At 40.1% G+C, this 14,759-nt stretch overlaps 1 protein-coding gene across 1 annotated transcript in view; it reads right to left on the reverse strand.

Moving 5' to 3' along the window:
- Positions 1-14,759, reverse strand: part of SORCS3 (sortilin related VPS10 domain containing receptor 3) — a 632,329-nt gene that overhangs the window by 296,783 nt on the left and 320,787 nt on the right. The window contains exon 4 of the mRNA XM_070363359.1: positions 6,104-6,262. Within this exon, the coding sequence (XP_070219460.1) occupies positions 6,104-6,262 (159 nt within the window). The remainder of the gene's footprint in view (positions 1-6,103; positions 6,263-14,759) is intronic.

The raw sequence follows: 14,759 nt of genomic DNA on the forward strand, positions 1-14,759 counted from the left end.
ATGTTATGCTTCTTGATCAGGGTGCTGGTTCCATAGGTACATTCAGTTTATGAAAATTCATTGAGCTCATGATATGTGTACTTTTCTGTATATATATATTATACTTTGATTTAAAACATTTAAAGACTGACCCTGACTTTAAAAGGTCAGGTACCAGAGGGGTGGGTCATGGTACAGGCAGAGAATGGAGGAAGGATAGGAGATTTGGCCATGTTAGATCAGCCAGATCATAAGCCCAGAGAGGCTTGCAAAGGAAGGAATAAGCAGAAGAACTCCTAGATTCAACTGGAAAACTGGAAACCTAGGGTCAGAATTAGGCAAAGGGATGAGAGTTAGGGACACTGGGCAGCAGTGTGGGCACAAAGTACCAGCACATATGTGAAGGTAAGGTCACTCCACACAGGAAGGGGTGGAGGAACACAGAGAAGCTTACATGCAACCAGAAGAGGCTGCATCACACGAGCCCTTGCCCACCTCTTCCTATTCCTGTTTCTATAGTCACCTCTTTCACCAAAGGATTACCACACCTGAATTTCTATCATGAGAGCATAACTGCCTCAGGAAAGGTGTTGTTGAGAAGAAATACCTGTATACCCTTCTTAATACATATATATGCTGCATCTTCCATTAATTATTTTAGCAAATGTTCTTTTCCTGACCGAAAGGTGTCAGGTTACCAAAAGGGACACCTAGAAGGTAGAGGCAGGGACCTGAAGTCTGGGACATGGTATAGAAAAGGCAGGCTTGGGAAGATAAAGACTTTTGCTGAAGTCTGTTCCTTTGAGCCAGCATCCTTTAGAGCAATGTTGCGAAGACTAGAGATTCTCACTGCACCACCCTCACTGAATGCAAGTTAATATTGTGCATTAAATCAGTTTTGTCATTCAGAACTCAGCTCAAATAGGTTAATGCTAACATTTGAATAACATGGTGGTTGTGCCATCTTTTTTAATACAAAATAGGGCTATTCTCTCTCAGTCCACTGTTTCTGTGTTCACCTTCAGGAAGTGGCCTCCTGGAAACTGGTGTTTCTATGGTGATGGAGACAGCATATTTCTATTGTATGAATGAGACATCTGTGAGAGCGGTGTGGGCTCACCCTAGGTGAGTGGGGCTATGGATTTTCCGTTCTCCTCTTCAGTGTTACACAAGTGATTTTATAGGCATGAAAGAGGACCCGATGAAAACGCAGTGTCTCTCTCTAAATAAAACATACCTTTTGTCCCAGTCTTATTCCACAGGGAATAGGCTTCAACACCACAGCCAGCCCAAGGTAATTCCCCACAGCCCCGTCCTCACCAGCTGGGGAGCCATGAAGCCTTTCTGTCAAGGCTGCTGAGGAAAATTCCCATCTCCTGCTAATCCTGAAGGCTCTGAGCACAATTACATTTCTAATCAGAGGGTTTTCATGAGAATATAAACGAAAGAAATGTCTTCATTTGTACCAGCATTCCAGAAGTACAAATTTAAACTTCCCTTTGAGTTTTCAGGCCTTCTACACACTAGATACACCCTAACTCACTGGTGTCCTGCTCACTGTGGCAGCCCACCCCCTCCACTGCAGACCCTGTTTGGCCAGTGACCATGCCCAGAGGAGCCTGGTGAACTACACAGTTCATGGGGTCACAAAAGAGTCAGACATGACGTAGCAACTAAACAACAATTCCCAAGACGGCATCAGTTTCTTAACCAGCTTGTCACTCTGTCAGCTGCTACTGAGCTTGGTGGATGGCCAGCAATAAAAACAAGACACCCATAGCTGCACACCCCCCTCCCTCCAAATTACCACATAGCAACCCTTCATTATGTGTGCCAGTGTTTCAGAAAGTGGCTTTTACATTGAAATTTCAGGCAATTCTAGACTAGTCTAGCCCAGAAGCGTCTGAAAAACAATCATGTCTGAAATCCCATTGAGATTCTCATTTCTGATGGCCAAAGCCAGCTAGGTGTGCTAAAGTTTCATTTTGCCAAGAAGACAAATGATTACAGAGAGCCCTGCAATCCCACCACTCATGCAGGAAAACAGCTATTATCAGCTCTGCATCTCTGTGTCCACGTTGCATGCATCTGTGAATACATGAGCATGTGCCCATTCGAAAAACTATAGAGCTCCTTGTCAAAATGAGGGATTGGTTTTAAACATCAGCTTTCTGTAACTATGAGAATAACACCTAACTTTTTAAAGGACTGCAATGTCCTCAAAACCGATCCCAAAATCTTTTCAAAACTTCTCGGTTTCAGTAAGATTATTGAGCCCTCCAGCTAATTCAAAATATCACAAAGTGATTTGTTTCAGTCGTTAGCAAGGAAACAGTCTGATGGAGGCAAAAGAGAATCCTGCCTTCTAAATAACTGGTAAATACGCAGCTGCCCTAAGATGTTCTAGAGCTTTGGTTCTGAGAGGAGAGGAGTAGCTTTTCTTCTATTATTTCCAATTTGGTCAACCATAACATTATTTCTGCTGTGCTTTTTTTAAAACCACCAAGATTCTTATAAAAACATCTCCAAGATTCTTGTACACAAGAAAGAATTTCATCTTTACTGAGTCAGTTAATGTTAAAATGCAAGATGGCAGGAGGATCTGTAAGGCAGAGGGGAGCTGGCATAGGAGGTAATAGGACCCACAGTATAGCCAGAACAGGACTTGATCAAAGGCCCACATCGCACTGAGAAGGACACAGAAAGAGTCTGTGAGACTGGGACGCATCAAAATTGGAGAGGCATGATCCTCCCACAGGGTCAAGTGCAAGGTGCATTTGCCTTACGTCCACACCCTTTCATCGCTTTGGAAGTTGGAAGGCTTGGCTCTCTTTCACCACCAACCTGGCCCTGACCAGCACAAGGTAGCCAAGTTTCCCAGGGGATTCACAAGCTGCCAGCCAATATCTCAATGAACACAAGATTATGTGCACTCTCAATTTCTAGACAGAATTTTGTTCTATCCAGAAGGTATTTCCTTAATTCTCCAGCAGTGCCTTTATTGAGTGAGAGCTCCTGGCAAGTTTCCTGCAGCTTTGGGGTAGCAATTTGGAAGGTAGAGCAATTGGATATTGTCCTTTTAAAATATCATCCAATTAGGTCTTTTGTAATACATACAAGGTAAAGAGATAGCCTTACAGATTCCAAAGAAATTGCTAGTGCATTTCATCAAAGGCACAATAATGGAAACATCGATTCTCTCCTCACCACAAACATCTCCCTTTGATGCTGCAGTCACCTTAATACAAGCACTTTTCATTCTCTTCGGAAGAAGCCCCGCCTCAATGCATGCATGTCAGAGAAGGCTGCAGTCCGAAACGAGACATCTGTATATCAGTCTCGGCTATGCTTGCATCTTCATTTGCTGCTCCAAAGCATCCCTCTCCTTGACTCTAAACCAATAAATTACCCCCAAATAAAGAAAAACTCTGCTGTAACCTGAATGCCTGGATGATGTTTTATGGCATCTCTACAAATGTTGCCGGGGGCATCATCAGCCTTCTCACACCATTTATTTAAGAGTGTCAGGGCACCAGTTAGAAACTTTATGGGCCTAAAGAACATTCAGCCACTTCACACAAAAGATGTCAACAAGAAAGAGAACTTAAGGAAGATTGCATCCAGAAATGTTCAGTGTGGTTAGGAAAATCCATCAGTGCCCACTGCCACATTTGCAAAGATTTTCACCAGGTGAAAAAGCAACCATCGAGTCAGAAACTATCTTGAATGCATTCTATCTGTAAGGGTACTTCACGAGCAATGCTGTAGATGTTCTCAGTGCTGTGGAGCTGGAGAAAAGGAATACTTCTATATTGCATTTGGTTTATCAACCTCTTGGCATGAGATGTCTGCTGCCTAGCTGGTCTAACCTAGCTTGTCTCTGCATAAATAAAAACATGGTTTAAGAGTTCTGAGTTTCATCTAAATAAATTATCATACAGCCATTTAGTAACATCTAAATGATTCATTTTTTTCAACACATATTCAAAATTCCTGGCTATACTAAGCATTTAAACAGAGACTATCTGACATTTGGCTAAGTCTTTCATACAATATCCACCTGATGCCATGAAAGAAATGTATTTGCAATGGTTTTTGCTCTGCAAATGTCATGGGTGTCCTTAGGGGACTGCATTTAGCACCTGATGCCCACCTTGAGGCTCTATTAATGAGAGATATAAAGGTTATGTTGAAACTATTGTTTAAAGGTGCTGACACCTCATACACACACACTCACATTTACAAATTACAGATTCAAACATATAGTGAGGAGCAACTGTTTCAGGACTTGAGAGAACAGAGACAAGAAGCTATTTTAACAACATTATTCTGTAGACAACTCTATGTAGGACAGTACTTATAAGCATCCATCCCCTTTCACTGATTGATTCCACAACATTGTGACATAATAGTTTGCCATCACACACTGTACTAAGGTTCTGGAAAAAGCAGGAAATACAAAGAACAATCTAAATTCTCTTCTCATAGATATAAATTGATCAACTATAAAGGGCTCATTACCATAGCAATGCATCCATCCACTAATTCATTTGCTTAACAAATATTTGTGCTGTGCTTAGTAGCTCAGTTGTGTCTGATTCTTTGCGATCCCATGGACTGTAGCTCTCCAGGCTCCTCTGTCCATAGGGGATTCTCCAGGCAAGAATACTGGAGTGGGTTGCCATGCCCTCCTCCAAGGCTCTTCCCAACCCAGGGATCGAACCCAGGTCTCCCGCATTGCAGGCTGATTCTTTACTGTCTGAGCGCCCATGGAAGTCCAAACTTTCAAATATAGCAAATATTTACTGATCATTATTAAATGGCAGGCACCGTCCTAGAGACTGGTGCTACAACAGTGAGTAAAAGTAGACACAACCCTGGTGTCCTGGAACTTGCAATCTAGAGAGAAATGCAAATGATGCCAAGTGCACATCAATCAACAGGAAAATCTCAACCATGACAGGTACTCTGAAGGGAAGTGTGCATAGCCTTGTAAGAAAGAACATCAAGGGGGATTTAACTTTGTCAGGGAGCTTAGGGACGATGTCCTGCGGAAGTGATGTCTGAGATCTGATAGTGAAGAGGTTTACTGTATGGAAGATCCCAGGCCCAGGAAAGAGAGCAAGGGAGACAGCTGTGGGGAGGGACTGAAGATGGTCACTGAAGTACTAACAGTGAGTTAGAAGAGAGAAGGAGGGACCAGACCAAGCGGGTGCTATTGCAGCCTACTGAGGACTTTGGACTAATCTGTGAGCAAAGAGAAGATGCAGAAGGAATTTAAGCAAAGGCATGAAATCAAAAGATCTACATTTGGGAAATACATAGTTCAAGTTACAGGATGAACACATACTGTGAGAACTATCAGGGCTACCTCCTAGGTTTCTGACTTTTGCACCTGAATGAATACAATTAGGGAATACTGGAAGAGAAGCAGCTTAGACGTGGGAAGATCAAGAGTTCATCTTTGGAACATGTTGAATTGAAAGGCTTCTGAGACATATAGTAGACAAGTCAAGTACACAGCTGGATATAGGTATGGATCTGAAGCTCAAAGGGGAGGACTCATTGAGGTACTCTATCTTGAATGTACTTTTAGAAAACAATGAGATGGACATGTGTGAGGCTTTCCTCCCTTTGCTAAACTGAGAACAATGGCATATTCCAATTCAAGGCAGCATGGTGTGATAGAATATGCCTAGACTTGAAGTCTGACCATAAGCTTCCAAGTTCTGACTCCTCTAGCTACCAGGTGAGTGGTTTCGAACAAGTACCTTGGCTTTTCTGCACCTTTGCTTACTTCAGTCTCCATAAAATTATTTTGAATATACATTTCCCATTTATAGCACAGGGTTTGTTTTAAAGGTTAAATGAGTAAAATCACACAAAAAACCATCTTAAACCTGTGAAATGACAAATGGCATTGTCATTAATGAAATATACCCGCCTGCATATTTTGATATTAAAGACCAGAAAGGAAAGTTAGATGCTGCAGACACAATCAATGTAGTTGGAACAATGCAATGTCATTGAATACCCTCGTGTATATGGACTGAGTAAATAGGCAAGTGCTTTTCACGGGTGGTACCTGGGTGACAGGATGTGAACGAAAACAGAATGTGTTCACCTTTTGATCCAAACTGTAGGCCAGTACCCAGTCCTCCTGCTTGGGGTGAAAGAGCAGACTCTGGATGTAGAAGGTGAGCCGGTATTTCTGATAGGTTGCCCCTTCATCTGAGCTGATCAATATGCTGCTCTCTATCTCAGGATCACTAAGAAGCATGATCTAAAGAAAGGAAAGAGAAGAAAATATAGACAGAGTCAGTAGCAGAGAATAAATACAAGAAATTAAAGCATAAATATAAAGTCATTTCTACTTATATATCACAGCACAGAAAAGGGCATCTGGGTCTCTAGATGAAATACTGGTATTTTTTTTCCTGATTCAGTCCTTTATTGGTGAATTGAGCTAAAATACTGTGCAAGGTTAGGTCTGCATACAAATGAGGCTTCATTTTTCTGATGTCCATCTTCTAAATACTTTCATTTTTGATATTTATACTTGTACATATTGGAAGTTTATTCTTATGGTCCTCTGTCCCTTGACCTTGGGATCATCACACCTCTGTCTTTTCGTCTTCCCTCTGTCAATTCTCCACATCACTCTCCATCACTCTCTTGCTTTTAAGTCATGAAAAAGATCCCACTGTTTTGTTCCTTCTGAACAGTTTTAGAGATTTAATTGATTTAGGTGGTTTCATGATCCCTTTGCTCTAGTTGTTTTCCAAAGCACTTATCCCTGAAGGCCATTTTTGACAAATACTGATGCTCAAGAAAGTCTGTCCTTCCCAAGCCGAATGCATAGAGTGGTGTAGTGAACAGACATCTGAGACAGCAGTCCAGGTCTCAACACTTCTCTGTATACTGTCACCTTGGAGCATTACTTAACTTCTAGAGGCCTCGGTTTCCTCAACAATAACTGAGTCTGATGATACCAGAACTGGCTTTGAATGCTTGGCATAATGCATATTCGTGACAAGTGATAGCTATGGTTACTATCAACCTCTCAGGAGTCAAAAGTCTTCTATTCATAGGACCTCAGTGGCATTGGTCTCACTAAATGTGTGAGTGACGTTTCAGTATTTAAATCCAGTAGACACTCAGACCTATCTTTCCCTTAGTTAAACTCTTTGCAGTCTTTGTGGCCACTGACAATTCCATCCTTCTGGAAGCATTTTATTCCAGGGGCTTCTGTAACACCATACTTATCTTGGTTTTCCTTTCTACCTCTTTTGATTACTAAACTTTCTATGATTATCCTTATAACCATTGCTCAATCCTCAGTTTTGACCTTCTCTTTTCACTAGATACATTGGTCCTCAGTGACCTCTTCCACTCTCATTTGTATTTATTTGTTCGTTACCACTTTTCTGGCGACAATTCATAAAAGTTAATCTAAGGTCTCCTCCCAGTTTCAGACTTGAACACTAAGTGTTCTGGCACTTTCTTCAGTTTGAATATCCCACAAGACCTAAAACTCAGCAGGTCCCAGGATACCTCATCCAAGCCCCTGTCCCCATCCCTAGTGTTTCCTGGTTCAGTGAGGGTTTCCACCAGCCACCCATGTGAAGCCAAATGCCCGGGGTTCATCCCTAACTCTGCTTTCTCATTCACCTCCTATAATTAATTAGTCTCTAAGCTCCGCATGTTTTACCTACTAATTAACTCTAAAATCAGATCCATTCTCTCCCTGCCCATTGTGGTTCTGTTAGTCTGAAATGTGACCATTTCTGTATTGGATTCCTGTAAGATACCCCTAGTCCATCTCTCAGATTCAACCAGTATTCCTCCAATTCCCTTTGTATACTGTGGCCAGAATAATCTAAAACCATTCAGTGACTTATCTTTGATTTTCCTACACCCTAAAATTCTTCAAATGGGTTGACATAACCTGCCCCTTGTGTTTGTTTCGCTCCATCATTAGCACAGCTCTTTTGACCTTTATCATCCAGCTCAACCCAACTTCCTTGAGTTCCTAATGTTTGTTAAGTGACTTAATGAGCAAATGAGTTTATTTCCTCTCGTAATTCGTCCTGTCTTGGGCTGTACTGCCACTAGCTGTTAGGGTTACAGCTACACACAGTATGTACCATGGGGTCCAAAGTACCAAGTAAAGTCAAAGAAACATTTCCTTATGCTTCTAAAATGAAACTCTTGAAGAGTAGAGTTTTAAAATTTTACCAATAGTATATATCAGTATTATAAAGTAAGCTTTACACAAATTCAATGCCTTTAACTGCTAAGATTCATAGCCATTTTCCTTTTTTGTTCCTGTATAACTTCCAAGACAAGCTTACTTTCTTTTTCTCAAATATTTTCTTTGGCTTCATTGAAATAAGTTATTACTAGTTATCAGCAAATTTTTGAGAAATAGATGCAGTATAGGCAGTCTAGTTTCTTTTTTTTTTAATTCATGTGTGAATAATCTAGGACGAAAGCTCTTAGATTCGTAGACAGAATAGCTGTCTCCTCCCTTGGCACTGTGAAGGGTGAGGACTACTGGGAAAAGCACCCCTGCTGACCTTGAAAAAACCTCAGAGGATGCATCCACGCTCCTTGAAGACTGCGAGGACAAATATACTGGGAAAGAACGAGGCTTTCCTAACTACTCTCCCTCACTTCTCACCAAGTACTGATGGGCTACATAACAGGCAATGAAATCATTTCTCCCCTGGTGCAGAGAAATTAAACTGCTTCTTTTATGCAGGTATAAAGAAGTTTCATGCCCATGATTTTAATTAGAAGATAAGACCAACATCATAAATGAACTTTATTTTATATACCATGAGTTACAATAAGGGTTACCATCAAATATCTAGTGCAATGTACTCTCTTCCTCTAGCCCTGTTTCTTCCTGTACACACACTCCATACTTTCATACACAAAGCACATTAATCTGCACACAACACAAACATTACATGCATGTGTACACACATATGCTTACACGTACGCCTCTGTGGCACATTTATGCATACACATGTACAGAAAAGCAATTATATATAAGGTGTACTGACATTGTGAGCTGGTTTTAGGGGACCCTTTTTGGCAAGAGTACATTTTTATTGCGATCTTTCTCTGAAATCCTTTTATATACTTTGATATCACTGGCAGTGTCTATATTAAATCTAGTGTCTGAGAAGAATGGAAGGAGGGATGTAGAAACCTATATGTTTTAGATTTCCGATCTATGCTGGGTACTTTGCAGGATATTTTATCGAAACCTCAAACAAATTATGTGATGGGTCATTATTTGTGTTTTACAGGTAAGGAAACAGGCTCAGAGGAGGAAAGTAACTTGCCTATTACCCCCTCTAACAGACTCAAACGTCACCACCTTGAGTCACATACGCACATACTAATGCTAATGCTTTGCTACACCTGGAAAAGCACTGTGTCACCTATACCAAGGGACAAGGGGAAGTCAGAGAAGCAGCTTTTTAGTCTTTTTTTAAGCATTTTAAGAAACTGGTTCACTGGTAAAGAATCCGCCTGCAATAAAAAAGATGTGGGTTCAGTTCTTGGGTCAGGAAGATACCCTGGAGAAGGGAATGGCAACCTACTCCAGTATTCTTGCCTGGGAAATCCCATGGACAGAGAAACCTGGAGGGCTACAGTCCATGGGGTCACAAAAGAGTTGGACATGACTTCATAACTAAACAACAACAACAAGAAATCTACACACAAAAAAAGCAGTTTCAGGAAAGCCCCTTTCCTCCTCTGACTCATTCAACTTTGGTCAAGAGGACATGAAGAATTAAATGAATAGGAATCCAAAGGGACAATAGAATGTTAGTGCTTGAAAAAGAAAAAGTGAAAAAAAAGAAAAAGAAGGAACCATAATATTAACATAAATGGAATCAGAAAGCAAAGCCTCAGTAGAAGTTAAGCCTCAGAGTAAAATATGTATATTTTGTATGACTCTACATAACAACTTCTATACCTACATATATAATGAAAATCACTCCACGTCCACCCAAACTGTTACTGGGAAGCAGGGATTTCAAAGGTAAAGAAAAGCCTACAAGGACAAAGCAGGTAAACTAAGTGAGCAAAGCAGATAAAGCAAGACAAGAAGCAGTAAGTACTTTGTCAACATAGAGAGTGCACACATTTCCTTCAAATGTTTAAAATGAGATTGTTACCAAAAACATTATACTCACATTAAATATCCTCTGTGGACTAAATTTGTGATATAGGCATGTGACTCTTGGCATAGTTATGAGAGTTTCATCCTACAAAGAAATTTACAAACCTTGCCTTTGAACCCATAATTGTAGGTGTATATGTAGAAAGCCTATGGCAATACAGGTTCAGACATCTGTGAATTCTGTATTTATATGATTTTGATAGAATGAGCAGGAAAGAGCTCCCACTAGAGATTTTTGTTTTGTTTTGTTTTATTTGGCTTTTGCTCCAGTTTGGCTTCGATTCTTTTTCCAGTTTGTCCTGATACAAGATATGTATTGGTTATACACATATGCTGGAAGAGAAGGGGGTCTTTAAAACATGAACAGAGTTATCAATGCTATAGGCTCTGGGGCAGCTGTCCTGGGTTCACATCTCCAGTCTGCTACTTTATGTGTAAAAGTGAGGATATTACCCAGTTTTTCCAATCAGTTAGCTCATCTAAGAAAAATACTGATAATAATCATGTTTAACTCACCATGGTATTGAAAGGATTAAATGAAATAATGATTAAAGAGTTTAGCATAGGGCCACAACTGCTAAATAAACATAAATGTTTATCTATAAATTACCCAGAATAAGAACATAACTAAAGGCAGAAGTCGGAGAAGGCAATGGCACCCCACTCCAGTACTCTTGCCTGGAAAATCACATGGCAGAGGAGCCTGGTAGGCTGCAGTCCATGGGGTAGCGAAGAGTCAGACACGGCTAAGCAACTTCACTTTCACTTTTCACTCTCATACATTGGAGAAGGAAATGGCAACCCACTCCAGTGTTCTCGCCTGGAGAATCCCAGGGACGGGGGAGCCTGGTGGGCTGCCGTCTATGGGGTCGCACAGAGTCGGACATGACTGAAGCGACTTAGCAGCAGCAGCAGCAAAGGCAGAAGTAATGCCAAACAGGTTGGAGATTTAGGTATTATTTGCTCTGTCACGACACCCCTCGTTCCAGAATTTTGTTGATAAAAACCTAAGGGATGGGTGGTGGGGGTATAGGTACAGGGGAAATGCTGTTCAATGAGCATCAAGTTTTAGGCCTGCAAGATAACCAAGTTCTAGAGATCTGCTGAACAGCATCGTACCTGGAGTTAACAATACTGCAATGCACAGTTGGAAGAGTCTGATAAGAGGATAAATCTCGCATTGTGCATCATCACAATTTTTTTTTAAAAATGTGAAAGGATGGGGGGGGAAACAAAACTACATTTTACACTTATTTTACATGCATTTTATATTCCTGGCAACATTTTAAGAAAAGCACACTCTATTAGCAAATATAAAACACCACCAAAATGAACAATCAGTAAGTAAGTGTCAACTCAGTAAACACAATTGCACTTTGAATGACCACTCTCGTCTCCTCAGTGGGAGGCTCTGGCCCATGAAGGAAGTAAACATACCTTAGGGGTAAGAACATAACTAAACATTCCTTAGGAGTAAGAACCTCATACAACCTATCTCTTTGAATTGGATTATTCCCTGTACATGGGTTGTACCTCAGATTAGAGATGAACAAGCTTTAGAGTTTATCAATATACATATGGTCCTTTTATCTTTTAGTAGGAAATTCCTGGTAAAGTTGAATAATGGTGGTCCTAATTTTAATGCTGGGTTGCAAATTACAAGGGACACAGGTGGAAGTCATGAATCAGGCAGAGATTTTGCTTCACTAACTTAGATTTTCAAAAGCCTATAAAGCTTGTTTGTGTCTAAGTCAATCAAAATCAGTACTGGAAATGATAAAATTCTCCCCAGAAATCTTTCTAGAATGCGTACCTTCCTGCTGCTGGGTAAGTCTTAAAGCACTCAAATTATAAAATTAATGAATATGTTCACTTTATTCAGTTGCCATACTCTGTTCCTCCTGTGTATGGTCTACAAAATGGGATGAAAGCTATAGGTTTCTCAGCCTCTCACTCTGCCAGAGTTTCCAGAAATGCAAAGGAAACAAATTGTAGTTCAATGCTTTGAAAACAGTCTCTGAGTAGGAGTAAGCAGACTTCCTCTGAATAGAAAAGGAGAAATGCTATAATTTACTGTATAATTGAGTCCTAATGGGAGACTCTCAGGAGCTCAGTAAGAAATAACAATAATATCAATACAAGCTCACAAAGAGTATAAGAGACATTCTTTAGGCTGACCCCCTAAACCTACTGACATAATCAATATGTTGTTGAATATTGGTTTACACACAAATAGAGCCTGTTACAGATAAGGCTCTTAATCACAACATAACAATATACTACCAGTATCCACCCCCACCACCCTCTGTCTATTTACCTCTCTAACATTTCCCCTTATAGCAGAGGTTATAGCTGGCAGGAAAAGGGGTTGCCCCCAGGGGATATTCAACAATGCATGGAAACATTTTTTTCATGTAAATCAAAATTAACATACAATATTATATTAGTTTCAAGTGTAGAACATGGTATATTTTTATACATTCTGAAATTGCGTCAGTAAGACCAGATACCAACCTGTTACCATACAAAGTTATTAGAATATTACTGACAACGATCCTCATGTGCACTTCACCTCCTCCATAACTTATCATTTTATAGCTGGAACTTTGTACCTCTGATCCCCTTCGCTTATTTCATCCATTTCCCATCCCTGGAGACGTTTTAATTGTTAAAACTGCGGAGTAGGGAAGAGAGTAACTGGCATTTAGTGGGTAGAGGCCAGGTATGCTGCTAAATAATTAAAACGCACAGGACAACACTGGACAACCAATAATTACCTAGGCCAAAATGTCAATAGTGCTGCTACTGAGAAGACTTGTTACCAAGTTTGTGCATTTATAAGTGTATGTATGTATATATATGTGTGTGTGTATATATACACACACACATATGCATGTGTATATTATATATATCCTATTTAGCGGAAAATATGTAAACTACATATACAGTCTTCAGATAGAACATCAATGCATATTTATGCTTATGTGCATGTCCCTTTCACTCATTACCATTTATACATGCCATTCTCTTTGCCAGGATTAGACTCCCCACCTTTTCAGCCCTACCCATTATATTAAGTATATTTGTACTTATCCTTCAGAAATTAACTCAAGCACCTCCAGTAAAGCAACAATCATTGAGGTCAATCAGGAAAAAATATATAAAAATAACAAAATCAACAACAATAAAAAATAACTCAACTAAAAAATGAGCAAAGGACTTCAATAAACATTTTCCCCCAAAAAAATACAAAATATATTTTTGATGAGGATTTAAGGAAATTGGAACCCTTGTGCATTGTTGATGGGAATTTAAAATGGTATAACTGCTCTGGAAAACAGTATCATAGTTCCTCAAAAAATAAAAAATGGAATTACACATGATCCAGCCTTTTCCTTCTGGATATATAGCCTAAAGAACTGAAGGCAAGATCTTGGAGAGATATTTGCACACCCATGTTCATATTGTTATTATTAACCACAGCCAAAATGTGGAAGCAACCCGTGTCTACTGCTGGAAGAATAAACAAAATGCAGTGTATACCTTGGAGAAGGCGACGGCACCCCACGCCAGTACCCTTGCCTGGAAAATCCCATGGACGGAGGAGCCTGGTAGGCTGCAGTCCATGGGGTCACTTACAGTTGGACACAACTGAGTGACTTCACTTTCACTTTTCACTTTCATGCATTGGAGAAGGAAATGGCAACCCACTCCAGTGTTCTTGCCTGGAGGATCCCAGCAACGGCGGAGCCTAGTGGGCTGCCGCCTATGGGGTCACACAGAGTCGGACACGACTGAAGCGACTTAGCAGCAGCAGTATATACCTATATTGGAATATTATTCAGTCTTAAGTAGGAAGGGGATTCTGACACATGCTACAATGTGGATTACACTTAAAGACATTATGTTAAATAGAATAAACCAGTCATAAAAAGACAAATACTATATGATTTCCACTAGAGTAATTACACTAGTCAAATTTATAAAGAGAGAAAGTAAAAAAATTACAGCCAGGAGCTGGGGGGAAACAGAAAATTAGGAGTTGTTTAATGGGCATAGTTTTACAGATAGAAAGCGCTCTGGAGACTGACCGCACAGCAATGTGGATGTGCTTAACAATTCTGAAATGCACATTTTAAAACAGTTATGTTAAACTATGTGGTATGTGTATTTTACCACAATTTAAAACACGAAATTAGATACGAAATGAGATGAAACAATGGTTTGAGAAAACTTGAAAACTAATCGGACATAAACACTATTCATTCAACCATTATTTCCAGAGTCTTTATGCCAGGCTCTACTATAAGGTCCAGGATAAGAGCAGTAATCAAACCAAATGAAAACCCTGCCCTCAGAAAGCTTGCATCCAAGTGAGGGGAGAAGAGAAAATAAGTAAATAAATAAGTAAAATATATAGCTTATCAGATGGTAATGAGTACTTTAGAGTAAAATAAATCAGGAAAGGAGACAGCAAGTGCTGAAGTAGGGGGGTGGGGGTCTGAAGCGTGAAAAGCAGGGTCAGGAAAAGCCTCACTGAGAAGATGACATTTCAGGAAGGATGTAGGAGTCCAGA

The sequence above is a fragment of the Bos mutus genome, chromosome 26 (genome assembly GCF_027580195.1).
Source record: "Bos mutus isolate GX-2022 chromosome 26, NWIPB_WYAK_1.1, whole genome shotgun sequence".
NCBI classification, from domain to species: domain Eukaryota; kingdom Metazoa; phylum Chordata; class Mammalia; order Artiodactyla; family Bovidae; genus Bos; species Bos mutus.